The sequence below is a fragment of the Typopeltis vanoorti genome, chromosome 5 (genome assembly GCF_054136105.1).
Source record: "Typopeltis vanoorti isolate ZY-2024b chromosome 5, IOZ_Tvanoo_1.0, whole genome shotgun sequence".
In the NCBI taxonomy this organism is placed as follows: Eukaryota; Metazoa; Arthropoda; class Arachnida; order Uropygi; family Thelyphonidae; genus Typopeltis; species Typopeltis vanoorti.
In genome coordinates this window covers 127,451,042-127,475,337 of record NC_143553.1, presented here as the reverse complement: position 1 = coordinate 127,475,337, position 24,296 = coordinate 127,451,042, and the positions used below count along the sequence as shown (strand labels likewise).

General features: G+C 36.6%; 1 protein-coding gene across 1 annotated transcript in view; it reads left to right on the top strand.

Annotated features, from left to right (window-relative positions):
• The window catches only part of htt (huntingtin), a 1,164,033-nt gene that overhangs the window by 688,076 nt on the left and 451,661 nt on the right, over window positions 1–24,296 (top strand). The window contains exons 31-33 of the mRNA XM_090393484.1: window positions 2,032–2,174; window positions 10,135–10,405; window positions 21,005–21,098. Coding sequence (XP_090249610.1) covers window positions 2,032–2,174; window positions 10,135–10,405; window positions 21,005–21,098 — 508 coding nt within the window. The remainder of the gene's footprint in view (window positions 1–2,031; window positions 2,175–10,134; window positions 10,406–21,004; window positions 21,099–24,296) is intronic.

The window sequence follows — 24,296 nt, the reverse complement described above, 5'->3', positions numbered from 1 at the left end:
TTTGCAGATCCGCATTCCTCGTATACTACTTTATCCAAACCCATATTCTCCAATTTATAGGAATGAATGGCATATGGCAAGCAGGGGGAAGAATAATTATGTATGCTGACACTTGCAGATAGTCATGGCAGCAGAATGACTATTGCAAAGGATATAGTGGAATTATTGAATGAGCACTTTATCAGTGTATAACATACTAGTGTAAATGATTCTGCACAGTATATAGAAGAAAGGGAGTCACGTATTAAGAGGAATGAAACATTCAGAGTTGTATCAGATGTTAATTGGGTTAGATGTTAATAAGTTTATGGAAATGGATGACATATCACCACATATTTTGAAAGAATGTGCAAAACAGTTTGCTTTGTCCCTAACCTTTTCATTTTATGAAAGTCTTACAGTTAATAATGTTCCTGAGGTTTGAAAAAAAGGCAAAATAGTACCACTCCACAAACATCCTTCTGGGACAGAAGTTTCCAGTTATAGACTAGTCTGTATAACTAGTTGTAGTCAAAGTGTTGCAGAGATTGGTTAGGAATAGAATACAAGATTGTATTGATGGATTTAGGATTGTTTATGGTGGTCAAGCATGGATTTGTAAACATCTTGTTTTAGCAATTTACTACATTTACTTGTATTTTATGATAAGGTAATAAGTGTGTTAGATAAGGGAGAATTGTATATAATGATATTCTTGGATTTTGCAAAAGTGGTTGATAGATCACCACATGATAAGTTGGTGTACAAGGCTGCTGAGAATGGTAACAGATAGTATATTGATTAGATGAATTGAATATTGGCTCTCTCTGAATGATACCAGCAAGTTGTGTATGATGGAGCAATGTCTCAAAAAAAAAAAAAAAAAAAAAAAAGGTAACCAGTGGGTGCCTCAGCATTCTGTTTTTGGGTCCCTGTTATTTAATTTGTTTGTAAATGATATATCATGTGGACTGACAGGGGGGATCTTCAGTTGTTTGCTGATGATGCAAATTGGGTACAATTATAAGTTGCACTGCTTTCAATATTAATAAGTGCAAGGTGTTGCATTTTGGAGTGTAGAAGTATAAGGCTGTGTACTATATTGACGGTGCTGTGTTGCAGGAAAGTGAATGAGATTTGAAATTTGGGAGTGATGGTTGACAGTAGACTGAAGTTTAGAGGGCATATTGCAAGTGTTGCTAAGACTGCACATCATAGTGCTGCTATGATAAGAAGTATACTAACATGTAGAGATAAGGGGGTGATTTTGCTAATAAGGTTGTGGTTGCGTATAGAGGATTGGTCCAACCACACTTGGACTATCATTCTCAGATTTGTTCAACTGAGTTTGATTGTGATGAAACATTGGAGAATGTCCAGAGATAAGTGACTAAGGAAGACAATATCTGGGCTCTGGAATCTTGGCTATGGAGAGAGAGAGGTTGAAGGAATGTGGATTGTAGAATTTGGTGGACAGGAGGAAAAGAGGTGACATGATACAGATGTTTTTAAGTTAGTGATGGGATTTTATTGGATTAATCCAGAAGGGATTATAATAAAGAGTCTAAGGCAAGAGGAGAAGAATCCAGAGGCCATCCCTGGAAGTTTTTTAAGAGTGTGGTGAAGAGGGGGTGTGAGGAGTAGATTTTTTGCATGGAGACTTGTGGGTGAATGGAACGCATTACCAGAATATGTTGTTAATACAGGAAGTGTTAAGGATTTTAAGATTCAGTATGTTGTCAGTTGAATCTTAAAATCCTTAACACTTCCTGTATCAACAACAGGAAGTGTTAAGTGATATACCAGGTATTAACAACAGGAAGTGTTAAGTGATATTCCTGTATTAACAACAGGAAGTGATATTATTATCACACCCTCCATGGGTTCAGCAGATTCATCTGCCGAACCCATGGAGGGTGTGATAATAATACCCTGCTTTACCCCTAATTTCATGAGCTTATAAAAATTCTTCTTTATTTAAGTGTATAAATTGTATTTTTTAATTCTACAGTGGATATTTCAACACTGAATATTTTTGTCAAATCGATGTAGATTCCTCTTTCAAGTGATTGGAGTAGTAGCAGAAGCAATACAGAATCACATATACATTGCTGCCTTACATGCAGAAGATTGCACATTTCTTTGTCAGCAGATGGCACACTTGCTGCTTTATTTAATGCATATGTTTCAATCTGGTAAGTAATAACTTCACTTATTTCATTTTCAGTGTTAATTGTGTAAAATAGTATTATTTATTTTCATACTCCTAGTTTCATGATTTGGTATAGCTGCCTTAACCATCTAATTGACCATATGGATGAAATAAACTTAAAAACTCATAGGCTTTGTATCCATCATATATTTCAATGTAATATCAATGGTATTACAATTTTAATATGCACTTGCATTCATGATAACCTTGATGTCTATAGACATCCTGCAGGTTATGTGGCTAAAAATCCTCTCACTGCTTTTTTCACACGTATGTTACCTGACATCTGCCTGTAAATCAGCCTGCTTTGGACAAATGGAGAATTCTGAATATCCATCTAGAATAATGTATATACATAACTTCACAATTACTATGGCAGTTCTGGATTAGACAGTACTTTGGATAGCCTAGCATAATGGGAGACAGTAGCAATAACAATCCTTCTGGATGTTATTGTAAATCCCAAAGGAGATTTTTTAAGTTACCTTTAGCACCCCCCCCCCCAAATCACAATAATTATGGCGCTATTGAGTTATCCCAAGTTTGGAGGAATGGAGGGAGTCATGATTTTAAAACCTTCAGACCTGGACAGTACAATTCATTTGGAACAGTACTACAAATGTTAAATATTTTTGAAAACCTGTGCTTGATACTTTTCTATTTCTCCTCTATTGGAAACACTTGTATAGGGAACCACCCAGTAATGGTGCTGACCCTTTTTCATTATTTCTCTTTTTCTGTACTTTCTTTCTACAATCTTCACCCTGCTTCTCTTTAATCTTTTTTGCCTTCCTATCTCCAAACCACCATCACTGGATCTAACATCATAGTTGCATGCTTGGACTCTCTAGTGCTGGTATAGTGTTTGGAGGTAATTCTGGCATTCCACTTCTGAACATGTTCATTGTTGCTTGCTTGATACTGGGTGGGTGGGAATCTCTGATGCTAAAAATTGCTGATAAATTTGATAATGAAGGATTTGTGATTTTGATCATGAATCTTTCTTTATCAAATTCATCAGAGATCATCACAAGGCTTAAGCAAGTAGAGACACAATAAATGGTTGCGGAAAGTTTTTCTGTTTGATAATAACATATCATACTTGAAAGGAAATTATATTGTTTTAATCCTATATACTGAAGCATAAACGTGAAATGTCTCTTCGTCTAGTTTGCTTTTATATAGAGACTGTTGACAACATCAACTGCTTTGGTTTCCCATAATGCAAAAGTATTATGGGAAAAGTCACTACAACCAGTTTCGACCTTTATGAGGTCTCGTCTCATCTTTTTGGACATCCTTCACTTGGATCATCTTCAAGGCTGCTATGGCCACATTTGAACTCGCTAGCCCATTTCTTAATTGTCGAAAACAAAGGAGAAGAGTGCCCATAAACTTTTATGAACTTCGAATGAATTTTTTTTTGGCATTAAACCATCTTTACAAAGAAATTTATAACCATACGATACTCAGTTATATCCATTTCAAGGGATACAGACAACACCACTTTTGCTTCAGACAGCTGTATAAAACAACTACTTGATAGAATGACTTGCAATTTTGCATGGATGCTTATGACAGATGTACCAACTTAGAAAAAAAGAAAAAACTTGCCGATAATGTTGCCATCTGTGGTCAAGGCCGAGAACTTTTCAGACTACCCTCATACATTGAGATTCTGCAATATTCTAAGCACTTCCAATTCATCCACCTCTGTCTCCACATATGTCTCAGCAGTAACCTTACTTGGATGATATACCCTTGCAAAGTGAGCACTCCGTAACTCAGCTAGTCGATAATGTTGCCATCTATGGTCAAGGCCGAGAACTTTTCAGACTACCCTCATACATTGAAATTCTGCAATATTCTAAGAACTTCCAATTCATCCACCTCTGTCTCCACATCAATCTCTAACACACATGTCTCAGCAGTAACCTTACTTGAATGATATACCCTTGCAAAGTGAGCACTCAGTAACTCAACTATTTTATCTGCTTCTGTCACCTCATCACCTTCAGCACTCATTCAAGTTAATCTTCAATAGTCATTCTTCCTCTTACTTGCCACAAATAACAAAAGAACTTTTTGGGATTTCTTTTGGCCTGCTTGGCTAGATTCTTCTCGTAATCTGATTTTGCCTTCATTACCATGCTGGTCACCATTCTCCTTGTATACCCTCCACAGTGTTTCTTCTACAGTGCATGGTATACAGTTTAATATCGCTTCCACTAGATACTCCTTAACTATCTCTCATGCACTACTAACATTTTTCCCTTGCAGAGTTTTATGCCATGGTACAGATTCAAGCATCCTCCTGAGCTTGGCATAATCACCTGTCTTGAAGTTCCACATTTACCCCTTCTTGTCAGAATAATCCTCATGTTTTCCAATCTTCCAAGTCAAGACCGCATTGGTCACTTTCACCAATCAGAGATAATATTTTCACCTTGGTTATAGATAGCTCTTCTGATCCTGTGACTAGGTTGAATACTTTGACACCCTGAGTTCCCTCCATCACATGCTACCTCAAGTAATTATCTCTCAGTCGGTGTATAAATCCCATTTCCTTCCTACCATGTGACCTTTCTTCCTTCCAATCTCTATCTTCAGGGTTGAATTTACCCATAATAATTGTTTGATCTGCTCTCATTGTATTGATTTGCTGTTGCATGTCTTCTAAATCATAACTGGAATCCCTGGCAGCAACCAACTGTAAATTTGTCTTACTTGCTTCGATCTTACACCAGACTGCTTCAAATGAACAGCCACCCTCCCTCCTGTTCTCCTATTCTTTTAGGCTGCAATTCATCTGCTATTATCAGCAGTATCCCTTCCCCTATCCTGTCTGTCAAATACTAAACCCTTCACATTTTATCCCTGTAACTACACGGATAGAATGTGAAGACTTGGCTAACATCTACTGTTAGCCAAGTCTCACTAATGCCTATAACAATAACTGCCAAAAGCTTCTCCCTCATCCACACCTATAACAATAACTGCCAAAAGCTTCTCCATCATCTACACCTCTTGAAGGTACATGTCAGGAATTTGATGATGATGATGATTGTATTGTTCAATTTTTTTTTTTTAAATTTGTTGGTTGCACATAAGCTGCTGTATATATTTTGCTATTTATTCTTACCTCATGTACTGTTGTAGCTGTTGTCCTTGCACATAAACCCCAACCTCGCTTACATACTCTGTAGGCAAGGTTGGGGTTTAGGTGAATTTGTTTGTATTCTGTGTTCTAATATATACCGTTAAAAAAAAACAAATAAATAAATAAACATCATGTATGACGAACACATAAATCTGTCCACACGTTTAAGGATTCTTCACGGAGACGATATGGTAAGTGGAAGTTAAAATTGGCGTGGCAACTGAACAGGTTAGCCTTCTTAAATAGGTGCCAAGACACCAATTTAATACTGAACTGTGTTAAAATCAAAAACAAGTTCCACTCGGCCAAAGCCCAACGCATTTATAAACGAGCAAGTGTAGCGCTATTAAATGAACAGCTTAATGCCACTCGTCTGGAATTAGCAAAATCAAATTCAACCATCAACACACTACGTGAATCACTATATAATATTCTGAATACGGAACTATGGTAGAGGTCATAGATAACATCACCGACACAACAGCTAAAAAAGAATTCAACATAGTCAAAAACCGGCACCAAAATAAGTTTGAAAATCTCCAACAACGCAACACTATACAACAACTGCAATTACAACAAGACCTCATCTTCATGAATTTATCGTCGTTCACCTTAAGCAAAGAAGCCACTAGTGCTTTAAGTCGCGGGCACAATTTTGCTATGACTCCCAAACAAGTTCCAAAAGCCGAAATAATGGTGTCCATCGAACGAGGAATATACGACTTGCCTCCAACAATTGCCAACAACATACATTTAGATGTGGCCAACATCCTAATCAAAATTAATATCCTGCATAAGGAAATCATTGCTGTAAAAGAGCTACAGAATAATAGCCAGATTATCATAACACAAGCAGACAAAGGGAATGCAACTGCGGTGATGGACACAACAGAATATGAAAACAAAATGCACACACTGTTATAAGATCAGTCAACACACAAAATTATAGATCGCTATCCCACCAACACACAAAAGAATAAGGCATGTAAATTATTGAAAAAAGTTACTTCCTGGCCCAAAGACACAGTAAACAAACTCGAGCCCTTCCATGTTAAAATACCTAAGATTTATGGAGCACCAAAAAATTCACAAACAAGGTACACCCTTATGCTCAATTGTGGACAGTATAAATAGTCCCACATACAAACTGGCTAGACATTTAGCTAAGCTACTAGCCACTGTCACAAACAATTCTCCCTCCTTTGTCAAAAATTCAGCCCACCTAAAAAGCATCTTACAACACCATACCCTAAAAAGCTTAGACTTAATAGTAAGCTTTGATATCACCTCACTATTCACAAATGTACCACTAATAGAAACCCTCAATGTACTGAAGTCACACTTCCCCCCTGATATATTTGAACTATTCAAATTCACAATACATGCAGGATATTTCACATGGAAAGGGAAAATATACAAACAAGTAGATCGGATAGCCATGGGCTCCCCCCCCCCAGCCAACTTTTACATAGAACACCTGGAAAAACTAGCAATCAATACAGCCACCAAACTAACACTTTGGCTACACTATGTTGACGATGTGCTTGCTATTTGGCCACATGGCCCATAGACATTGGAAACATTCTTAGCGCATTTAAATAGCCAACATCCAAAAATCCACTTTACAATGGAACTGGAAGCTAATAACTGTCTGCCCTTCCTGGATACACTTATCACACGTCTTCCAGATGGTTCCTTATCATTTTCAGTTTTTAGAAAACTCGCACATACAGGGAGATATTTACACAAACAATCACACCATCACCCTTCTCAACAATATGGCATTTTAAAAATGCTAACCCACAGAGCGAGAGCAATCTGTTCCAATGACAATGCTTTTGCTGCTGAACTGGCTCACTTACGCAACACTTCTTGGCCAATGGCTATAATCCCGATAAGATAAACAAAATACTAAACGCTCCTAAGAAACCCATCCCACAATCCATCACAGAGAACTACAACAAAACAGTCACCATCCCATACATTAAAGGCACATCCAAAAAGATTTCAAGAATTCTTAATAAACATGAACTACGCACCACATTCAGACTGTGTGGCAAATTAGCAACCCTTATCTGCTCACCCAAGGGCATTTCCCCCCCTTTATCACGTCCAGGAGTCTACGAAGTACCCTGCTCATGTAATCAAGGCCTACTATGGTCAAATAGGAAGAACTGTGAGTATCCGCATCAGCGAACACAAATGATATATCCGGCATTATCACTATGGCAGGTCAGACCTAGCAGACGATGCTCTGGATACCCCTGCACACAGGATCAACTGGAAGAACACAAAGTACTGCACAGAAGCCCTGAAACACACTCCAAATCTCAACAAATATGGCTGTATAAATTTGCCTAAAATCTGGGAGACAGTCATTTTAAGAAAAAAAACTAGTACAGGTTTTATTCCTCTTTTTAGGACTCTAGTCTTATGCGATAGCTGCAATTTTTTTATTTTATTTTATTTTTTTTTAGATAGAGGGTGCCAAAATCAGGACTCTAGTCTTTGTGTTGCTGCTTCAATTTTGTTTAATTAGTCTGTTGATTACACCATGTTGTTATAGTCTCACGTATTGTGACAAACTGTGTTTTTGTGCTCTGAAGATATTGGTTATAACATCAGCAAAATATCAGCAATAAGTTAATAAATTAATTATGTACTTATTTTTCTGTGTTCTAATATATACCATTAAAAAATAAACAACATGTACAACGAACACATAAGTCTGTCCACACGTTTAATGAAGATAGCAAATTACATATGGAAACCAATAACAGAATTTCAAAAGGATTAGAAATAAAACATTTAATCAAAGACAAATACCATTGGTATCTGAGGACTGTGAAAAATTATGGGAGTGAACAGGTAGTAGCATGGCAAGCACATATTAGAAAGAAACTTAATAGCATTGTCACTGTTAATCAAGAATTAGCATTGACCATGATGACTATTCTGTTTAAGTCTTAGCAGTAGTAGTAGTAGTAGTAGGGTTCAAAGGGAGTGGAATAAGAGCAGAATAGTTGTGTTATGTAAAGGAGGCTCTAAGACAGAGGTTGTAAATTGTAGACCAGTCAGTATATCAGAAGTGGCGATTAAGATATTGGAAAAGTTAGTAAGGGCAAAATTCAGAAATGGGTGGTACTTATATGATACTCTATGGGAGACATTACTGCTTTGTGAAATGTAGGCCTTAGTAATGTAGTTCCTTCATAGATATCCCATCCCAAATGATTGCTAAAATCATTAATATATCAGTACCAATTGATATCAATACCAATATTAAAATCATTAATGTATCAATACCTGTAATTAAAGTGACATTTGAGCTAGGTAAAATAATTGGCTAAATCTAATACTGCTGGACTTTGCAAATTCATTCAATACGATATCACGAGGAAACCTATTATAAAAACTGGAACAGCTGTTGATTGACAAAGATATCAAAGAATAGTATATGGCAGATTTGAATCAGTCATGTACATTTCTTTGGCACCTTTGTCTATTAGCAACAGGTGAGGAGAAGGCAAGTGACTGGTGGTATTGATACATTAATGATTTTAGCAATCATTTGGGATGGGATATCTAGTTGTTTGCCATTGATGAACTGAGTTGGACAATAGTTTAAAAAAAAAAAGTGATGTGGAGATCCTGCAGGATTATTTAAAGCTCTTGACAGTGTGGGTAAGGGTGAAGGATAAGGATTGTTAGTATCATTTGTTAGAATGTAAGATTATATTTTTTATGATGAAGAGATTATAAGTTTTGTTATATAAGGAACTTGAATGGAAGAAATTAATGTGGCTGTGGATTTGTTGGAATGATAGTAGATGTGGAAGTGAAGTTCTGAGCACATACTACAAAAAAGGTGAACAAAACAGATTACAGGTTCTCTTGGATGTTGAGCCAAATAAAGATAACGAAGTTATCATCCCTCTTAATGAGGCTTTTTTATGATACTCGCTAGTCTACATGCATAGATGTGTTGGCTTAGACTTCTTGGAAATGACTAAGTAACCAAGATGACAACAAGTATTGAATGCTCCCTGTGAGAATAGATTAAAGATTTGTTGGTTACAAACTTGGATTGATTAGTGAAAAGAGGTGGAATAATAGAACCATATTAAAGGTGTTAAAGGTGGTTTTATAGGATAGAGTCAGAAGAAATATTCAATACATGACAAGAGAGAAGTCTCTCTCTGGAAGTTGTGTAAGAATGTATATAGTAGGGGATGTGAAGATTTTTTTCTTTGAAATGTTACAAGATACAAAACCGAGATACAAGAGGATTGATGCAATCAGTATACCAGAAAAGAAGAAAATGTAAAATCTGACTCTAGTGTAGACCTGAAAAATAACAAATTTGTAAGAAAATTGTTGAACCATGAAATATGAATTCTTTCTTACTGATATATATATATATATATATATATATATATATATATATATATATATATATGTAAGAGCCAAACATCAAAAGTTATCACTTAAAATTTTGCAAACAGTTGTTTGATGTTGCAGAAAAATGTCCGAGAAGAAAACCGAGATACAAGAGGATTTATGCAATTAGTAATATCATAAAAGAAGAAAATATAAAATCTGACACTAGTGTAGACCTGACAAATAACAAATTTGGAAGGAAATTGTTGAACCATGAAGTGATATATTAATACATTAAGATAACTAACTAACATTGTTTTTCTCTAGTTTAATTTTGATTGCAATATTTTTGTTTTACATTTTTTGTTGTGCTACTAACATTTGGCATTTCATTCTTTTTTAGGTATATTTCGAAGAATAGCAACATCAGCAATGATGGTAATCCAAACTGAATCATTCGAAACAGATAATAATGTTAATGTTCATCCTTCTTTATATTCTGTCTCAGAAATCAACCATATGTTTTTGAAGCTTGCTTCATTTTATCCAACTCTTGTGTTACAGTGGTGTAATATTTTGACACTCTTAAACTGTGATAACCAAAACTTTTGGACACAAGTGCTGCAACCTGCTGGTAGAAGACCAACAGCTCTTTCTGCAACAATCAGTCCAAAGTCAGTACATTACTTGCTGATTTTTATGTTCATTTTATTTTTATAGTTTTAATGACATAAATATATATACTGTGTGTGTGTGTGTGTGTGTGTGTGTGTGTGTGTGTGTGTGTGTGTGTGTGTGTGTGTTACTGATAATAACTTTTTTATAATTGTTCAATCATTTTTATTAGAAAATTTCACACAATGATTCAAATTAATGATGATAATTTCTCATGGATTGGATTTTTTTTAATGGAAATTTTATAAATAGGAAGTTTGTTCAACATATAGTACACTGGTACCATGGATGGGCAAGAAGGTTGAAGAAAAAAAAGAAACTTATTATGAAGATCCACTGATTGCACTTGTTAGGAAGTACATAACAGCAGAGAGTGTTCCAAAAAACGGCAGTAGCAGGGAAATGAGTGAATGAATGAATGAAGAAAAAGAAAAGTTTGTTTTGTCAGTTTGAAGTTGAACTCTGAAGGAATATTTAACTCTAAATTTAGAGCAGATTGAGGAGAATTATATTGTCAATTCTGATAAATAATTACTATGGAAATATTTGTGGAAAATGCAAACTGAACATCTGAGTGAGGATGGAAAGAATTGGTGAGACATGGATCATTAATCCATCCATTTGTTCTCTTCTATACCAAATCAGGTATTTTTGAAATGCTCTTAAGTAGAACATCCCAAATGTGAAACTAATTTCTGTTGATTGAATCGATATGTATAGAGTTAAAACTGTTTAGAGGCACATTCTTGATAAAAGAGAAAACCTGATTTCTCGGATGCTAAAAAGATGTTATTTGTAATTTGTTTAATCAAGAAAAATTAAAGGATTGAATTATTCCAAGAAGGGAGATTTTAGTGAGATTTGGGTATTTTAAAAGTAAGACACTGGAAAAAAAGTTTTTTGTGAAAGATAAGATTTATTATTATTATTACCCAAGATCCCATTGAGTCAAAGACTCATCTAGGAGGTCCTTTTATCATACACACAGCTCATCATACCATGCTTTAAACGCATTCAAATTCTCTGCAGACACCACATTCTCATGCAAGACATTCCAATCATTCACAACTCTGCATGAAAAAAACCTGCTTCTCACTCCCCTGCTCACACCTTCTTTATACAGTTTCCAGGAATGACCTCTGGTTCTCCCCTGATCTCACACTATTTTCTGTACAACCTCTCCAGCATTGATCCTATAACAACCCCTTACTAACTTGTAGGTCTCTATCATATCTCCCCCTCTTCTTCTGTCCACCAGACTGCAAGTTGCATCTTCTCAATCTTTCCTCATACTCGACATTCCAGAGGTTAGCCTTAGTCAGTTGCCTCTAGACCCTTTCCAACATCTCTTCATCCTTCTGAAAACCAGGTGACCAAGTCTGGGCAAAATAGTCCATGTGTGGCCTAATCAAAGCCATGTACAATGAACAAGAATCTCCCTTCTTCTACAAGTCAGTGTTCTCCACATCATTCTCAGAAGCCTTTGTGTTGTCTTCACAATTTTGGCTATGTGTCCCCTAAATTTCAGATCCTTATCCACTATCACTGCCCAGATCTCTTATTTCCTCCACCTCCGACAATATATCCTCACCAAGCATAAATTCTGCATTCGATTGTTATTTTTCAAATTTTAAAACCTTACATTTTGCAACATTGAACTCAAATCCCCATTCCTGTGCCCAATCACTCAATTTATTCAAGTCTTCTTGTAAGGCCACAACATCTTCTCTATTCTTCATGGTTCGTCCCAACTTTGCATCATCTGAAAACAACTGAATATCTCCATCCAAATCTTTACCAATATCATTAATATACAATTTAAACAGCAATGACCTTAAAACAGACTCCTGAGGCTCACCACTAGTAACTTTCCTTTTCCTGGATATCGCTCCCCCATACACAACTTTTTGATACTATCAGATATCCAGTCTCTAATCCAATGCACCCAATCTAATATTCAACCCCATCTGCTCTAGTTTGACTATCAATTTATAATGCCGTAATCTATCAAAAGTCTTTGCGAAATCTAAATATATTACTGTGTATCCTCCTCTATGGAAGCAGTCACCTTATTGTAATAAGTAAGTAGATTACTAAAACATGACCTCCCTTTAGCAAATCCATGCTGTCCATCAAAGATAATACCATTGCTGTCAACCCAATTCTGGATCTTAGTTCTCACAAGCTTCTCCAATGACTTAACTACAACACCTGACACACAGATAGGTCTATAGTTTGATGCTTGAGTTCTATCACCTCCTTTATGAAGTGGCACAATCTTGCCCTCCTTCCACTCTTTAGGAACTTGACCCAGTGCAAGACTCTTATTAAAAAAATATGTCAAGGCTGGCATCAACTCCCCGGCACATTCCTTCAGAATACGTGGTGATATATTATCAAGTCCCACAGCCTTATTTACATCTAGTTTGCTCAACTCCCCATACACCTCTTGCTCAATTACAGTCACTCTCTCTTTCCCCATCATCAACTGCTCTGAATCTCTCCATGAAGTCGCATTCACAGGATTGAAAGACCTTTATGAACTGCTCATTAAGGATCTCCAACACACCATCTGCAACAGCTGTCTTTATACTATTTTCTCCAATCAATCTCATCCTTCTATTTCTTTTGCTGGCTACATATCGAAAGAACTCCTTAGGATTCTTTTTGGCTTCATTAACTAACTGCTGTTCATACCCCTCTTTAGCTGCCCTCACCAACCAAGTCACCCACCTTGCCTGGTCTTTGTAGTCCTCGTGGAATTGGTTATTTCCACCTCTTTTATGTTGTTGCCATAATGCCCTTTTTCTCTGTATCGCATACTTAATCGCCTTATTCATCCATTTCACACCTACCTTATTTAACCTTCTCACCCTTGGAATACATTTAGACATTGCATCTACTAGATAGTTTTTGAAAATCCCCCGAGCTGCATTGATCTCTTTTCCAGCTAACTCATCATTCCATGCCACTCTCGCAAGCTGTCTCCTGAGTTCTTCATAATCATGCCACCCCCCCCCCCCCTTGTAGTTCCACGTATACTCTTTTCTTACAGAAGTCCTCGCACTGCTGGCAACCACCCAGGTAATCACCTCATGGCCACTCTCACCAATGGAGTGATTTAATCGCATTGAACTTCACAAGGTTATCAGTACTCCATTGAAGAATGGTTTGGAGATCAGAATTTAGGATTGTTGAGGTGGATACTTTGACTATTCTGGATGTGTAGTACAAGGATTGTCAAATGATAAAAAAAAATTTTTTTAAAGTGCTGTGTGCAGTCATTAGGAAAACTATGGCATTTATTATCAACTGGAGAAGGTCAATATATAGAAGAAAGTGAATATGTGAAAGAACAGGGCTTCAACTACTACCATCATCATCATCTCATTTACTGTGCCTAGACAAAAAAGCTAGCAGGCAAGTTGCCACAGACCACCTGAAATTCCCCTGACTCATGTCATGTGTCCAAACAAGATTCTTATTGGTGATTATTTTTTAGTTGAAAGGTTTGCAGATAACATAGAAGTTAAGTGTTAATGGTTTCTCCATAATTTAAGAAATAACTTAAGTGAGTAAAATTAAGGGGACTTATTTGATGAAAAAGATTTGTCACTCTTCTTAGGAATGAGTTGAATATAAGTTATTTTTTAAAGCTACACTATAATTACCAGTGGAATAGGAAAAGATGGAAAATATTTGTCACTCTTCTTAGGAATGAGTTGAATATCAGCTATTTTTTAAAGCTATACTATAATTACCAGTGGAATAGGAGAGAAGAAAACACCATATAAAACACGATTCATCTCTTGAGGCACCTTGAGAACAATCAAGATTTGCCTTGATTGTTCCCAAGTGTGAAATGCTCGGGAGGCTTTTTTTTTCAATCCAGCTTGGCAAAAAAATCTTCTGATAGCTTGCTCTTGAAAAGTTAAAGTGATATTGAATGTTGCATGCTAGGAATGATAAGAAAAGAGGACATTTACTGAGATTGGCACAGAATTGGAGGAAAAGAAAAAAAGTCAGAATATTGGCTTTTCATGTGGGAACAAATGCCATGGAATCATCTGCATGTAGAAGTAGTGGAAGTAGGACAAACGTTATAGCCAGTGGCTTTGGCAAGAGACCAGACACTATGACTGTCATTTCGGATGTGAATTTTCTGTTTTTAGCTATTTAAAAATCATTGGATGCAAAGATAATTATTGCTTGTTAATACTATTTCAGCATATAGTGTAAACAAAAAGGAACATGGGACTTTCATTGAAATCCAATTACAGTATATCCAGTTCTTCACTTGTACAACTATGATATGCGCTAGAAATATATACATGTTAGCACAAGAATAATGTTTAATTTGCCAAATATTTCGGTCTGAATATTACAGACCATCTTCAGTGGCTAATATTCAGACTGAAATATTTGGCAAAATAAACATTATTCTTGTGCTAACGTGTATATATTTCTAATCATTATGTCACAAGTATCGTTAAAAAATCAAATGATATGCGCTAGTAATAATTGTATTAGTGATGTGTTCATTGAAAATATTTGGATCAGAGGATGAATATCATGATTCAGCTAAGGAAATGATGCATAGCAGTCATGAAGATCTTCTCACTTGACATTCTTATAATGCATGCAAACACCAGGATGAGATTGGCTACATGCACTTTAAGGGAAAAAATCAACAGCAGATTGTGATCTGAAATTGCCTAGAAAACAGACAATATTCGCAGGAAACTTAAAAGGGTAACTAGTGAGGAAGAGATCAAATCTGTTTGGTTTGGAGATGAAAATCAACATTGTTAAGGTTGAAACTACAACCAAGTATGATTTTATTGTATTATTATTATTTTTATGTTACTTCTACTCATGAAAAGTTATTTGTAAACCTATAGTATGTTTTGTACTGTGGATGGACTAGGGATTTTTTTTTCTTCTATTTTTATAAATTTTATTTTTTCATTATTTTATGTTTGTATTTTTCATTTATTTTTGTCATTGTGTCCCGAAAATGTGCTCTAAGAGACCAAACATGTAACTTTTTCATGCCTCCAATAAGTGGTTCAGTGGCCTCACACCTGGTGATCACATTCATCACTGACCTAAAGTGGGGGGGAAGAAGACCTTCAGAGGTTTGCTTTTTCTGCAAGTAATCTATTACTCTTTGCTTTCATGGTATTGTGCCCAAGGTAACACTGCTGTTCAGACTTGCTAAACACACCTGGCAGAATAGTGGCAGATTTTCTAGCTGACTTGGAATACACCTAAAATATTACAGTTAGATTCAGTTTGATTTACTGTCTCACAGCTGGTATGCAAATATCGGTTTTGAAATTGTACCTTTGAAAAGAAGGCCTGCTTTCTTTCTTGATATAATGCACCAAAGCCTACTCAGATTTCATGCTAGAAGAAATGGGAAGACGTAAACAGGGTCTTTTTTTCTCTGCATCAGAATCTTAAATGGTGTTTAGGATTCTAGATATGGTTTCTTTATTATTTGTATGGAACATACATTCAGCAGAGAGAGAGAGATTAGTAATAAATATAAATTAAAAATAAAAATTGCATACCTTTTTATTTATTCTTGTAAGTACCAAATGTAATTGTTGGTGTGAGGTGGTCTAACAAGATCAAATATGTAGGGAAATGTTGTTACAAACCTAGTGGATTCGTTGCTAATGACAAGAAAGGCATTACCAAATAAGGATGATGGGTGAGAATCGAGTAATCATAATGGGGAGGAGGGAGGAATTAACGTTATCCAAACATTGATTGGGTAGAAGTGAAATCTCACGAGAAGACTGAAACTGAATTTATTGAACTGTTGTGAGACAACTTCCCAAGCATCATGTGACAGAAGGAACTCAAGGTTGGATCTGATTATAGTGTCAGATTATAGTTAAAGATGTAACTATTCTGCCTCCAGTTGGTGACAGTGATCATGAGGTACTCACTTGGGAAGTGGCTAAGTTTATGAATGTACCCTTCAGAAAAGGTTACACACTGAACTATAAAGCAGGAAATTGTGACCAACTCAGAAGTATGCTGGGTCTGTGCCATGGTATTAGTTGTTGGATGGAAGGATATCAACAACGCGTGGGAAACATTTAAAAAATATTTAAATGATTCAATGTTGGAATGTCTTCCTAGACTTCGAGGAATAGATAAATTAGGAGTGGAATGGATGTATAATCTTATTAAGCAAGAGATTCATAAGAAAACGATAACGTAGAAGGAATACTGTGTGTTTAAGGATGATATCAGTTATGAAAATTATAAGGAGCAGGCCAAAATAATCACAGCTGTTGTACAGTTGTGATTTTTTCATTTTTTCATTTTGATGCTAAAAAAGTGTTCTGCTGAACTCTCTATTCCTTTTACAGACTATATAATTTGCATCTCAGAATAGGGAGGATTCCACAGGAGTGGAAAGAATGTAATCCAATTGCACAAGGGTGGCACAAAAACTGATGTATTCAACTATCAAACTATCAGTACCTCTGGAGTGGTGGTGAAGATTTTGGAAAAGTTGGTTAAGGATGCTTGCATTCAGAAATAGGTTGACAGTTAATCTTTACTATATAATGAACAGTGTGGATTTACTAAGGGAAGGTCACTTGCTTGCACATGACCTTCCCTTACTAAGGGAAGGTCATGTGCAAGCAAGTTGTTCACATTCTATAATTATGTTACCATTGAGCAAGACAAGGATAATGGATATACCATAATACTTTTGGATTTTGCTAAAGCTTTTGACGGAATACAGCATGGAAGACTGTTGCATAAACTGGAGAATAATGGATTGGTTTATAAAATATTAGCTTAGATAAGAGGATGGCTGGCTGACAGATATCCAAAAAGTAGTATATGGGGAATATGAGTCTGCAAGATTTAAGGTAATGAAGTGGTGTACCACAGGGATCAGTCCTTGGTCCATTGTTATTCAGTCTATTCATTACTGGGAAGGATTTGATGGAAGGCATACAGCTATTTGTTGATGATGCAAAGATAAGCAGGTTAATCAGGAATGCAACCGATATGCAGTACTTGTAGAATGATTTGAATATGCTGGAATTGTGGACATGTGAACATGGCTATCAGTTCAATGTTATTAAATGTAAAGTCATGCTCTTTTGTGTGATGAGGTATCCAATATTATATTATATTGGTGGGACTATGCTAGAAGAAACTGATGAGAGTAGGAATCTTGGAGTTTTAATAGATAGAAAGTTGAAGTTAATGGGCCATATAGGAAAGATTGCAAATACAACTCAGAGGATAATTGCAATGCGGAAACAAATCTTGACGTAAAGATAAGGAAGTTATTTCACCCCTTTACAAGACCTTGATAAGACCTCCCTTGGATTGTTGTGCACAGGTCTGTCTCCTGGTTTCAATGGTAATTCTGATACAGTGGAGAGAGTGCAAAGGAGAGTGTTAAAAATAATATCAGGATTGCGGAATACTGATTATGAAGGCAGATTGAGAATTTGTTGACTGCAGACACTAGCAAAAAGGAGAAAGAGGGATGATATGATTGAAACACAAACTTCTGAAAGATTCATAACAGGATATCAGTAGATGGAATTTTTCATTTTATTGAAGGTGTTTAAAAGACAAAAGGGCATCCTTTGTAATTGAGAATGAATGCTGTTCACAGGGTAGGGAGAGCTAGATTTTTCTCTCATAGATCGGTGTGTGTGATTGGAATAGATTATCATTGGATGTTTTGTGTACAAGTAGTGTGACTGCATTCAAAAATGGATATGACAGCTCCTGTAGATAGTATGTAGCCTCCCTCAATGAGTCCCTGACTCCTTGATGATCTCTCTACATAATAATTATTATTATCACCTAATAATAATAATTAAACTAAACATATTTGGTCGTTTATAATTAAAATACAATTTTATTTAATGCTGACCATAAAAACAAACTTATATTATAGCCTACCAGTTTCGCCAGCAGACTGTCTGGCTTTTTCAAGGCGTTTATGAAAAGACATAAAAACTAGTAAATGCAAATAGAAAGGAACATAAAAAACGTTGTAAACCAACTAGTAGCTAAGGTTACACATTCGCATGACAGAGAGGACTTTTTGTTCTTATTCATTATCACGCATGCGTGTTTGTTGTAAATGCGTAATGTGATTACTGGCTAGCTGTAGTTCAGCTTGATTAAGAAAGAGGATAAGGTTTTTCCCATGAACTGTTTAGATTTACACCCTGATTTCTGTTGAGGTTTCCACCGGTTATTGACACTATTGTGGCTTCCTTGAATAAACGATGTCTATAGTCGTCATTGAGATATGGCATTGAGCTGTTTTGCCACTCTATCGTGTGGTTACACGTACAGAAATGATGTGCAAAGCCGGAAGAGATACTTCTGTTGTGGTTTACATCACCGACACGTTCTTTTTGTCTGATTTCTAAACTCCGTGAAGTTTGTCCTATGTAGGCAAGACCACAGGAGCAGGGAATGTAATATACTCCTGGATATTTGTAGAAAGGTACTTTATCTTTTGGGGATCCTAAAACTTGTCTGATGCTGGTGGTTGGTTTGAAGACCACTCTGATGTTGTAGGCTCTTAGTATTCTTGCTATTTGATAAGAAATTGATAATAATAATAATAATAATAATAATAATTATTATTATTATTATTATTATCACCTATCCACTCAAATTTGTTATATGTTCACAAACCAAAATAATGAATGAGTGGATATGCAAAGATTTTTTTTAATTGTACCTATGAAAGGTTTTAAACTTAATGTACATTAATGCCGAGGGATGGTAAGTGTTAGATAATCTGGAAACCCTGCTCTAGAAATCGATCATGGGAACTTTTTTTTTTCTTCTCAAGATACTTACTGGCATCTAGTAAGTAGGGTGTTAGTGTTGCTGGTAGTCTTGTACTAAACTGTGAACTTCATATACCACAGATTTGGGAAAAAATTGCTGTGTTGTTAAAATGGCTAATAATACACTGGTTTCTAAAAGCTGAGAATGAACTACATTTTTACCCGTACATGAAAAATTTTCATGACTACAGCCAAATGTGGACATAAATTTATTGCCAGCATACTAATAAATTGTATTACACAAAAAAATGTCTTATAAATTTCGTACAAATTAAACTGCAATATGTTTTTGGCAAAAGATACAAATTTCCGAAGGATGTAGTTAAGGAATTAATATACAGTGCTTACTGAAAACTATGCAGAGAGACATTTCAGTATGGAATATGCCCACTCCAAACTGTGATGCAGCTCTCACAACATCATACCATGCTTAGCATCATGTGATTCAGGAGTTCTTGAGGAAAACTTGCGTACGCCTCCTTCAGAGCAAGGATAAGGCCTTGTTTGATTTTTGGAGGGGAATTGTGAGCAGCAATGTGTCTCAAACATGTTCTATGGGGTTGAGATCTGGAGAGCATGCTGACCACTTGATTCAGTTAATTAATTCAGTTAATATCCTCGGTCTCCTCTGGAGACCGAGGATATTAACACCACATCGAGTTACACCACATCATGTGCGATGTGGTGTAACATTGTCATCCATAAAAACGAATTCTTCATCTACAGCCCCATAGGACAATCGAACATGATGTTGAAGAACTTCATTGCAAAATCTTTCATTGGTCGTAGTCTCTTTTTCCTGCACTTGTACTCGGTGTGCATATTAAGCATAATGACTCCCCACACCATGACCCAAGCACTGCCTTTCTCTTTCAAGAACATTCTTGTGATGGCAAGCAGTACCACTTTACGCCAGATCAAGTGTTGCCTAGAATCAGAGGAAAGACTAAAATGACTCTCATTTGTAAACAGTACATTAGCCCATTGGTGTCTTGTCCGATTTTTATTGATACAACACCACTGAAAACATGCTCTATGATGAGCTGTGGATAAAGGGACATAGACTACAGGCCTTTGGGTATATAGGTGTACTTATTGCAGATGTCTTGCCACAGTTTGTCGAGATATCCACGCATCTGTGCTTGAATGATGCCAACTTGCGATCTGACCTTGGTGCATCAATTACATTTTGCTGTTATAATCAAAAATCTATCTTCATGCTCTGGTGGAGTGAGGGTGACCTCTTAACAAATATCTGGAGCAGATTCCATTGTCTGAAATGCTTCCCAGAGCCTGGATACAATGCTATGTTCACAACTTTATTCCTTTACAAAAAGAGCTTCCTTCAAACAGAATTCATTTAGTGCCTGTTGAGTGCTCCAGGTGATCCTTTTGCACGCTAGAAAATCTGAATGTGTACTTGCTTTTTGCTCACAATCATCAGTGATACAAATTGCCACCAGCTGATTCATCTGAATTTGTGGTTGTAATCTTTAGAAATAGTGCTCATCCTTAGGTTTTAAACACCAGTGTAATTATAATATACAATTTAATTTTTGACTCATTACTATTTATTATGCTCTTTGTAATTTCTTTTATAAAACATATGGATTAATTTTTAATGTAAAATTAAAATGAAGTTTCAGAAATAACTTTTATAAACTGCATGTTAAAATGAACAGATCCATCATACTTGCATGTGTAACCGATAGTTTATTTCAACTATTTTAGGCATGTTTCAGATGATCAACAAAGTGGTGCGTCTGTAAGCTGCAATCTGGAAATGGTTCAGAGAGGAGGGATCATTTTGCTTTGTGATTACGTGGTATAAAGTGCCTTTCTTATTTTGTTGCTTTTTTTTCTTTGTATTTTTTAATAATCTCAAATACAAATAGTTTTCAACTATAGCACTTGCACTACTCTGGGTAAATTTTAGAGTGAAAGGAGAGAAGAAACCTAAATGAATAAATTTCAGCTGAAATTTTTAAAAAATAAGTACATATCAGTGAAAGAATTTTCATACAACTATGAGTATAATGATTTTTTAACACACTTTAAGATGTCTTCAGCAAACTTACTAATAACAAAATGAGTACTATAAAAATCGTTGGTGAGTGTTTTTATTTTGCCTGCTTGTGTTATTATTATTATTATTAAAATCATACCTGCATAAAGTCAAAAGACTCACAGCAGGAGATTCACACTCACACCAAAAAGATCATTGAACTATGCTATAAACCCTTCACAGTTTTTGCACTCACTACTCTCTTAGACAGTGCATTGCACTCAATAACCATTCACAGCCCATGCCATTTGCACATTCTCCTTATAGTGCTTCTAAGGATGAACCCCCTTTTACCTTTGTCTCCCTCTATGCTATGAAAAATTCCCTTCATATTAATCTGGCAACAGCCCCTCACCAACATATACAACTCAGTCCTATATCTCTTTCTTCTATTCACAAGGCTCTTCATATGGCATTCCCTCAATCCATGTTCATATCCCACATTTTAGAGATATGACACTGACTTAGTAAATCTTCTCTGGACCCTCTCTAAGACATCCTTGCCTTTCACACCAAACAACTAGATCTGTGCATAGTAATCCATATGCAGCCTGATCAAGATATTATACAAGGGCACCATAACCTGTTTGCTTTTGCATCCCACCAGCTCACAAATTAGAAAACTCCATAGGCTCCTTAAGAAGGTCACTTCTTGGCCTGTGGAGATTACCAACAGACTAAAACCCTATAACTCTAGACCCCCCCCCGCATATATGGGCTCCCAAAAATACACAAAGAAAATGTGCCATTACGTCCCATAGTGGATGGCATTGATTCCCCCACTTACAAACTAGCCAAGCATTTAGCCAAAGCGCTCTCACACTATACTGGCAATACACCATCACACATAAAAACTCAGCCCACTTCAAAGCCAGTATAGAAAACCTTACACTCCAACACAATGACATAATGGTCAGTTTTGATGTCTCCTCCCTATTCACGAATGTCCCTCTCAAAGAAACCTTAGAGCTAATCCAAGCTAAATTTCCTCCCGATATCTCAGCCCTATTTCAGTTTACAATGAACTCAGGCTATTTCGTTTGGCAGGAAAAATTCTACAAACAAATAGAGGGGACAGCCATGGGTTCACCACTTTCCCCACCCTTGGCCAACTTTTTCATGGAGATGTTTGAAGAGAAAGCCTTAAACTCAGCCCCACAAAAACCTACCATATGGCTTCGCTATGTTGATGATGTTTTCGCTATTTGGCCACATGGCCCAGATTCACTCCTCTCCTTCCTAACACACTTGAACAACCAACACCCTAGAATCAAATTCACCCTGGAAAAAGAGGAAAACAATAACCTCCCCTTCCTAGACACACTAGTCACCTGCCAACCTGATGGAACCTTGGTTTTCTCAGTTTATAGAAAACCCACCCATACAGGCAGATACATTCACCAACAATCCCCCCCCCTCACAACAATATGGAGTTATTAAAACATTATTCAACAGGGCAAAAATAATCTGTTCTAATGATCAAGCCCTAACCTCTGAACTAAATCACATCTGTGACACTTTCTCAGCCAACGGCTATCCCCTCCAAAAAATCCAAAAAATACTTAACCCAGTTATCCACAACCCACCACCCCCTCCCCCTCACAAAAAAGATTACTCTAAATCCATCACTATTCCCTACATCAGAGGCACCTCAGAAAAAATCAATAAAATCTTAAAAAAACATGACTTGACCACTTGTTACAGACCACATAGAAAACTGGCATCCCTTATCCGCTCCACCAAAGACCAACCACTTCCCCTAGACCTACCTGGTGTATACCAGGTCCCTTGCAGCTGTAAACTGTCCTACTTTGGCCAAACAGGCAGGACAGCAAATATCAGAATCTCAGAACACAAGGATTACATCCGATTTCACCAGTACAGCCACTCTGGGCTTGCAGACCACGCTCTGGATACTCGCCACAGAATAAGATGGAAGAAAGCCACAGTAATACACCGCAGTAAGTTCAAGTATGAAAGACTATTCATGGAATCAGCCTCGGCCCTTAGGAATATGCCAAACCTCAACAAATTTGGATGCATGAAACTGCCCCAAATTAGGGAAACTTTTATCAAAAGAACTTCAGCCCAAAGGCCAAGAACTACCAATATAGCCTGCCAGGGGGCACCATCAGGACTTTAGGAAAACGCTAGCGTCCTAGCCTCAGTCTCATTTGTTGTATTAGTACTTGTGTGCACGAGTCTTTTTAGTAAGTTCCCAAGAAGATGGCAACGTAACGTTCGCCGAAATATCGGAAAGTGTATATTAAAGTTTATTTAATCTATATTTCCAGTATACGCTGTCAATTCCTTAAATATTAGTTATTAATTTGGGATTTAGCCGACCAAATTGTATTCTTATTGGTTAAACCAAAATAAAAAATGATGGTACAACATGACAAAATTTCATGCCGGCCTGGAGCGTCGTCCGGTTAAACAAGGCACCCGTTGTTTTCGCCAGGGAACCAGGGCGAACAGCGAAAAGTCAGCTACTGGAACAAATCTGAAAACAAACCCCAACTCAACATCACCAGAGTTAAACATCGGTACCATTAACGTAAGAAGCCTGAATGGCAAAGAAATGGAGCTAGCTGAGGAATTAGATAAGTACCAGATCGACATAATAGGGGTGAGTGAAACAAAAAAGACAAAAACTGGTGAGATCTTTCTGAGCAATTAATACAAAATGCTATATTCAGGCAATGACAATCAAGGAAAAGAAGGAGCAGCCATAGTATTCAACACAAAATACGTGGCTAATCTTCTTGAATGGCTGTCAGTCTCGAGTAGAGTAATGTGGGCAAATATGAGAATGGAGAACTGGACAATGAGACTTATTTGTGCCTATGGTCCCATAGAGGGTTCTACTAAGGTAGAAGTGGAGGAATTTTTTGAGGCTCTAGAGAAAGCTACCGACACAATGAAAAATGAAAAGTTTTTCCTTGTTGGGGATCTAAA